Source organism: Gavia stellata, chromosome 10 (genome assembly GCF_030936135.1).
Source record: "Gavia stellata isolate bGavSte3 chromosome 10, bGavSte3.hap2, whole genome shotgun sequence".
NCBI classification, from domain to species: domain Eukaryota; kingdom Metazoa; phylum Chordata; class Aves; order Gaviiformes; family Gaviidae; genus Gavia; species Gavia stellata.
The window spans coordinates 15,380,384-15,388,781 of record NC_082603.1 but is presented as its reverse complement, the minus strand read 5'-3'; the positions used below and the strand labels follow the sequence as shown (position 1 = coordinate 15,388,781).

Below are 8,398 nucleotides of genomic sequence, written 5' to 3'. Positions count from 1 at the left end.
TTACACTCAGCAATGGATTGTTCCCTTTTTCTATCAATATTCATGTGCTTGAAAGAGGACACACAGGAATCTAAATGTCAGTCTTGAGAAGGAGAGAAGAAAAATTCTTACTCCGTTACGTTAGTTCAGAACATGAGGTCCAAATGACTGCAGCCCTCTCTCGATACTGCAAGATGAAGAGAGACACACAGCCTCTGCATAGAGTCCGTCAGGTGCTACCCTCAGAGGCTCAGGCAGGTAAGGTGGGAGCTAGGAATGCATTGCTGGCAGCACAGCAAGGGTGAAATAATGAAGCGGCACCTTAGCTGTACCTTGGTTACTTACTCTTGAGAAAGTGGTTGCTGTAGGTGAGTCTCAACAGAGAACAAGTGAAAGCCCAGAGACAAGGGTGGTAAATGCGTCCTAGCCATGTCCATACTTGCCCATCAGTATCACCTTTAGACTAGCGCAAGGTAGACCTGCCTGGGATCCAGGCATTGATGATCCTTCTCCTCCTCTATTTGACTAGATAAAGGGCAGAAGTTCTTGTCAAGGTCTGTCACTGACAAAAAAGTAATTACTTCACTTCAGCTAATCCCTCTCCTAACTCCCTTTATCAGTACGTTCACAAAATAGTGAGAAACAAAACCAGAGAATTAGCACAAGTCTTCCTGCCCTTACAACAGTCACACAGCTTGTATTGCATCCTTCCCACCACACACTTACTTATAATGAGAATTTGTAGAATAGGGACTGGTTACTACCCTGTGTTTTACTGTACCTAACTATCACAGCTGCGCTCTTAATTGGTCTTTAGGCAGTACAATAATAAAATATAACCAATAGCAGGGTTTTTGCCAGTTTCTGAAGTTAACATCACAATGTGAGTTTCTTGGTTCGTTTAGCAGAGGAGCACCCTAACCCCTCTGCTCTTCCAGAACGAAGCAATCATGTGCGAAACAGAGGCAGACAAATCACTCTTAAGCAATTTTTAATGGTGTGTGCTAATGATTTTCAGGCCAGATTCATGATTTCAGAACAAGCAAGGCTGATACAGTAAATGCAACTCTAAGTGGTCATCGCTTATTAACCACTCTCCCCAACAATAGTTACCTATTTGGCAGTAGCAAAGTCTTGCTACAGCTCCTCAACTCTTGCTGTTTTACTTGGAATAACCCAGCAGCAAGGCTAACAAAAAGGGACTTTTTTTACTTACAGGCTAGACCTCTGATAGGTAGGAACTACTACCAGACACCCCCACACCATCCAAAATAATTTCCTAGAATTTGGTGCTGGTAGTCAGGCACAAACCTTCTCTGCTCACAGCTCTTCTACTCCCAGAAACCCTCCTGGCCACCTCTGTTGACTGGAGCCCCCTGACCTCCCTTTCACAGGGGTACTAATGAGTCCCCTGTACCCCTGCATCCGCAGAAACCCTGGAAATCTTTCCTAACCTGGTTAAGACAAGACTATGTGTTAGTATGGCAAGACTTGCAACCTGTTGCAGCTCTGAAAAGTCTTTTTCAATTATTTGGAGTCAGACTGAAGATTTGCCTTCCATACCTGCCTGCAGGCATGGAGTACGTTTTTGCTTTTACCCTCTTATGAAAATTCTTTTCTTGTCTGCTCAGTGCAGAGCATGGATTGGCACATCCTCTGTGGGTAGATGAAAGGAGGGCAGCTAGAAAGGAAAAGGGGCTGGTGAGAGTCTTCACCTCCATTGCCATAGTATACTGGCTGGCTACAGCAGCTAAAATACTAGCAACCATCTGAACAAGAACAGCAGATTATTTCCCATGTTCCCCAAAAAAAGGAGGGACAGGAAATAAATGATGACTGCTTGAGTCACACTTCTCTCCTTGAACATTAAAGCTAAACACCACAATGCAAGAACAAGCTTACAGGCACAAGACACCCTTTATTAATGTGCTACAAAAGAATGAAAATGCTATTCCGTACAAAGAACTCCTGCAGGCCTTATCCAGGGTACCTCTCATTGACATCAACAGGAGGTTGCCTGAGTAAAGGCTGCAAACTTTGATCCATAAATAGGATCTGAAAATAACACATTTCACCATGGAAACAATTGTTCAGGTTAATTCTGTTCTTTTTAAGATTGTAGCAGGAACTGCACCAGATAGATACTTCAGGGATTAGAGAAATCACATGCCTCAGTATTGCACATGGGGTTAAGAGCTCAGTTTCACTCAGTCCCAGCCACATCACTCCCCTTCACTGGCGCTGAGGCTCGGGTGAGCTGTCATTAGCAATTTGATCTCAAAAAGAGTACATTTGCAAGAGAACATTGGCCATATAGGAATGCTATTCCCAGGGCCATTCTACCATTCTGTTTCAGAGAGAGATTTCCCAGAAACTATATAAAAGCCCCAAACTCCCCATGGAGCATCCTCTAGACCCTCATGCCTGCAGGGATCCTGTTCAGGTGTCTCAGGCCCGTACGTGTACATTTCGCTTGCTGCAGCCAAAGCTTCCCTCGGTCTGAGCGCACCGCCCTGGCGCTTCCCCGCCATCCCCGGTTGCTCCGGCACTCCGCGGAGCGCCGGCGCGAAGGAGTTAAGGCGGCCGCGACCCCCTCCGCCCGCACCCCCGCCGCGGGGCCGGGCCCCTTCCCCCCGCAGCCGAGCAGCCTCCTGACGTCAGCCCCGCGCACGGCGCAGGGGACGCGCTAGCGGGCGGCGCGGGGCTCGGCGCGGCGGCGGGCGGAGACCCGCGGCGGGCGGCTGCGAGCGGCCGGGGAGCGCGCTGCCGCGGTTCCGCCGCCCGCAGCCCCCGCCAGCATGTCCGCGAAGGAGCGGCAAAAGGGCAAAGTGACCAAGGACAGCGTCACCCTCCTGCCCTGCTTCTACTTCGTGGAGGTGAGTGGTCGCCCCCGCCGAGCGGGCCCCTCGGGAGCAGCCGCGGGGGCGGCGGGGCTGGCGGCGGGCGCGGGGGGCTGGCGGCAGGCGCGGGGAGCGGCGCGCCTCGGAGCCTTTCCGCGGGGAATGCCGCTTTCCCCGCGGAGAGGGAGCTCGCCTCGGCACCGTTTCCGCACCGTCTGATGCAAAATCCCAACGTGCTGCTTTGCCTTACCGAAATCAGCGTCGAAGCCCCCCGTAAGGAGCAGGCATAAATTAACCTCTTCTTTGCAGTCTTTTCAAGTGGGAATTATTTCTAAGAATTACTCAGAAAATGAAAGGATTGCTCAACTAAATCATGCTATGTGCACAGGAACCTCTCGGGAGGAAGACATGTTTCAAGAAGGGCTGGCTTCTAGGCAAAAGCCGCTCGCATTGCTTTGGTAGAATAAAAATCGCATCCATAAGGGAGTGCTTAGGAAAACAGAAATGTTCTCAAAATGATAATCAGTGGCATGTTTTTACCAACCCCTGGATTATGTGCTTCCTCTAACAGAGCTAAAAACGTCTCTTTTGAAAATGGAATGAGGTTCTCGGCATATCTTAAAGAGCAAAACCTGCTATGGCTGCTCAGCTGGTAGCAGGTGGAGTTGCAGAGGCACTAGCTGCTCGGTGTGTCACTTGGAGGCATTTAGCCCCCCCTGGAAAGTACAGTCACTTATGTGCTTCTATAAGATCATGAGTAGACACAATTTAAGCTTAAGGAAATTGGTTTGATGTGAGTTGTTTAATGGCACAGCAGTAAGAGGGAGGTAAAGATGTTTTATGGATTGAGCAAAGTGTTTCAGGTGATCCCACTCACAGGGAAGTGGCTGAGGCACTTTGAGGCACCATGTAGCTTACCTCACAGAGAGGTTGTGAAAAGAATGTGAAGAACTTAATGGTAAAATCTGGTGTAAGTTAACTATAACTGGTATGCTAAATAAAAGCATAAAAATATATACAATATTTAATATATAAAATTCTAAAATATAAACATTGGGTGAAATACAAAAAAGAAACTATGTTCTTTCAGATGCACTTGAAGGGCTTTGGAGGTTCAGTTGGAGTTAGAAGGGGTCAGGCTGAGAAGGGATTTTAGGTATCAGTAGAGTGTCTCTGTCCCCTGCGCTCCCTAAGCACCTGGACATGGTCAGGAGCTAACTCAAACTAAGCTGCACCAACTGGAAAGCTTTGCAGAGTCTGGTTATATGGAAGCATCAAACACATCCTATCCATGTAATTAGGCCTGCTCAAGAAAAGCCCTTTGATGGAAGGCGCTTGCTGTGCCATATCTCTTACATTAGCTTTGCAGAGGAGGGAGAGGTCAAGCTTGGAGAAGCCCCTAAAAAAAGCTAGGGGTTTGCTCAGTGTGCTATCTTTGTTGCTTTGGGAATCCAAACAGGAAGGGAGATTGCTGGACCTCAGCTTGGGCATAACTGTAATGCAGGGGACGATGTAGAGATCCTGCAAGACACAACAGAACTGTGCTGTTTGGTGGGCTGTGCTTTGGCTTGCAGCAAGATGGGATGAAATACAGAGCAGCAGCACAAAACTCAAAAGAGTTGCCTTATATAATATTAATTGCATACTTGTAGTTCCCCTAGAAGTTCCCTGTAGCTGTTACAAGGAATAAGGCAAAGGATTCTCCGCTCTGGTGTGGACTCTTAAGACCTTCAGCAAGTCATTTACAGCTAGATGTAAAAAGAAGTGGAGATCTCTTCAACACCCAGCAGGTCTGAGAGCGAGTCCTCACTTAACAGAATGGTGTCCTAATGAACTTTTAGGACTTCTATGTTACTCAGTCACAGGAGCAGAGTCCAGAGCCTGCGTGAGCCCTTCTCCACCAGGAGAGAGTTCTAATTATTGAACTGCAGACTGATGGCCCCTCTTGAACAGATAAACATGTAGGTATTCAGTACAAGTAAAAGCAACACCAAGAGAAAAAAAACTGACTGCAATACACCTGAGCCTAAACACTGATTAGGAAACACTTTGGTGAGTTATCAGCCCTCTCCCATTACACAGCAGGAGAATTAGAAACCATTTCCCACGTTTTAGTTGAATACTCAAATCACTTGAGTGAAAGGGTGACAACAATTCATATGATATTTAGAGAGAAACAGTTAGCTTGTGTTACTTGTGTACACCCACCCTGCATTTACCCACACACGCACTAATTCTAATCAGACTAATGAGAATGCCTTTCTAGAGCTTTGTAGCACAGGCTGATGCCAGCATTTCAACAGCATCAGAAGAAGGATGTGATGGCTTAGATTCTTCCATTGTGATTGGCTCAAGGAGAACCAAAGATTAAGTTGCACCTCATAAAGAGCGATTTAATCAAAGATAATTTAATTGCAATGAGAAGTTCACAAGTGTAAGGGACAGAGGAGTCACCCAGTGTGGTTGACTGGCATTGCTATGTGATAGGGATTTCCTTTGTAAGCAGGAGGTTAAGTTCCTAATGCAATCCAACAACAGCCAACTACTTAAAAATAAAACTTACCCTATTTAATTAAGGCTCTCTGAATTTTAAAGCTTTTACTTTCATGAATGGTGATTGAACAGATGATGGGAAACAGGCTTTCAACCTCCTTCCTCTGAATGCTGTCAATTCTTTTGTTTTTTTTGTCTTCTGCCACTCATTCACTTCCATTTTACCTGTCCCATTCATAGCAGACAGTCCCTCCCCACCCTGAATTGCAACAAAAAAACCCATAGCACATTAAGTTTGCACCTTCAACCAAGAAAATCAGGGTTTGCTGTCATCCACTTTGCATCAAGACTGAGGAGGTCTAGGTCAAAGGAAAAGCAGATTGTTTAGAAAATACATTAAAAAAAAAAGTGCTGTTTTTTCTCTCAAACACTAGACAAAAGGAAAGACACAGAAAAAAGGATGTTGGGTCAAGGAGAAAGTAAAAATTCCAAAGCAGTAGGAAAGGGATGTGTTCATGTTATACAAATGAAATATATTATACAGTTAAAGAGTGAAAAAATATCTGTAATAACTAATATAATTCAGGTATGCAGAACAAGTAAAGACAGATTCTGTGCTTCAGAAGGACCTTATCTTTAGAAATAGCAGCAAACAAATACAGTTCTAACGCAGGGTTTTCTGCTATTAAGTTCCTTAAGAATGTGTTATGAATGAGACTAGCTCCTGTAAACAAATGTGTTTGGTGGCAGTAACTGTCAGGATTGGATAAAATATGATTATGAAGAATGTATGCAGACCAACTGATGGTTAACTTAAAAAGAAATACCCTGGGCCCGATTTTGGTTTCAGTCTAATTTAAGAATAATTCAAACTAGCAGATTTTACCAACAGCAGAGTTAAAACATAAAACCAATATGCCCCTCTTAAGATCATTGTTATCACTAGAACTATTCTTCATTTACACAGGAAATGCAAAAGGAGAGTCAGGCTAGAGCTTTGGAAGACATAGAAATGAAAAGGAAATAAAATGAAGAGATGGAGCTTCTGAAAAATGTGGATGGGTCATTCTCTAAAAACATCAGAGGCAAACAAATGAGCATTATGAAATAAATCTTAACACATTTTCAGTTACATATTTTCAAGTTTCATGATTCATAAGATAAAATAAGTTGATGATTTATCCTACGTATCGTAAGAATGTTTTAGAGGTTATTTTAAAACACTGGTAATACTTCTGCTTAGCAGAGCCTGTGATCAGCACACACTCCTGAGAGCTGAATAGTTTTAGATTGCCTTGTGCATCACGCTTACCTGAAACACATGGTAATCGGCACTGTCAGGCAGCTTGGCCTGTTTTATTCCTAATTATGCTTGTGGCATTTTAGGGTTCTGTAGAATGTATGGGTTATCTGAGCTTCATTTGCATAGCTGAGAAAGACAAAACTTGCCATGAAAATTCATAGTCCCTCTGGTCTAGTGGGAATTCATTTTCATGATAAAAAGTCTACATGCGTCTGGGAGATACTGAAAATGAGTATTCCTGGAATAAGCTTTGCTTTTTGTTAACTGACTTTCTCTTCAGCATATTCAGAGTATATCATAAATATATTCACTTACAGAAGAAATATTGATGTCTTGCATTTTATCAGGAATCTGGAAAACTTCCAGGGTTATGTAGTTTCTGTTCCTGGTAGAATGGTCACACTTTAGAGGCAGGACAGACAGATACTTTTCTTCTTGGTGAAGGAAAAAGACTGTCTTCACCCATGCCATCCCACTTCAAAAACTGCTTGTTTAAATCCTGGTTTCACAGAAGTCGCTATGACTTTTGCCTTTGACTTCAGTGGCGCTATTGCTTCATCCAGTGCCCCGGGTGTGGGAATGCAAAATACCAAGGTGTTGTCAATCTGAGTGACTTGATACACTTATTCTCCAGCTAAATTGTGTTTCTGTGGCACAGCCTTCATCTGTTGGTTGCTTAACTTCCAGAGACTAAAATCAGGGATATTTCAGACAATGTCCCTTGTGCAGTTAAATTTTTTCCTTACGTTGTCTTCTAGACTCTTGTGTATGATGCATGCATACAGATACAGGGAGCTTCTTTTTCTACATTTTCCAGAGCACAGCCAGGAGTTAATTACGCCAGGATTGTTTGGAAACACTTCTTTCAGTACTGGAAGACCACTTATTTTTCTTGTTCCCCAGAGGAGATGGAATGCTCACCAGCAGAAAGCACCAAGATCTGTATCATTGTAGGACTCCAGGCTGCAAAACTCAGGAGGTCATCAGCTTCCACTGAAATAAGTGCATGTAGAGAATGTTCACTGTGTCTCAGCACCAGGCGCTTTATTTCCTTTTGTTTCTAATGTACACTGACAGAGCTAGGTTTGAAATGTCAAATGTTTGTACACATCACTTGGTACCTCAGTGCCACTTCTCAGTCATATGTAGAATTTTTTTCAGCTATTCAACCATGAATGACCCACCACATTTAAATTATGCACTTTTTTCACCTGCAAGTCATGTATAGGTGTGACTGCAAAAGACACAAAAAGCCAAGGGAGTGCAGTGATTGGAATAAGAGTAGGGGGAGAGTAGGGTATAGGCCTAAATCTTTCTTCCTAAGAACAGGATGTTTGGATCTAGTGTAAGACTTAAACTATACCACTGTGTCTTGGAGGCACAGTGTAGCCACAGTTCTCTCTAGATAAGTTTTCTGTTATGCTTAAATTAGCCTTGTGGGGGAAAAAAGAATCCAACAAAAAACCCCAACTGTAGAAGATGAAATTATTCCCATACTATGGAAGTAGCATAATACTTTCTAAATACATTGTTTTTTCTCTCAAAAGAGTCAACCTTGTGTGAGGGGAGGGGAAGAAAGAGAAATACACTTAACAGTCTGCTCATTGAGCTGAGCTTGTCATGTAGCTGACTCACAGAGGATAGACGTCAGATTTGTTCGTAACAGTGCGTTAGAGACCAGCATCCCCGAAATATTAAAGGGGCTATCTGAGGCCTGAGGAGGTTGCTATGCATTCAAAGTAGCTATATAATTCATTGGCTAAGTCATCAATGTTACACCCTC

At 43.9% G+C, this 8,398-nt stretch overlaps 1 protein-coding gene across 2 annotated transcripts in view; it reads left to right on the top strand.

Moving 5' to 3' along the window:
- The first annotated feature begins 2,777 nt into the window (after positions 1-2,777).
- Positions 2,778-8,398, top strand: part of PLPPR4 (phospholipid phosphatase related 4) — a 30,736-nt gene continuing 25,115 nt past the window's right edge. For both annotated transcript variants that reach the window (XM_059822151.1, XM_059822150.1), the window contains exon 1: positions 2,778-2,855. In XM_059822151.1, coding sequence (XP_059678134.1) covers positions 2,778-2,855 — 78 coding nt within the window. The remainder of the gene's footprint in view (positions 2,856-8,398) is intronic.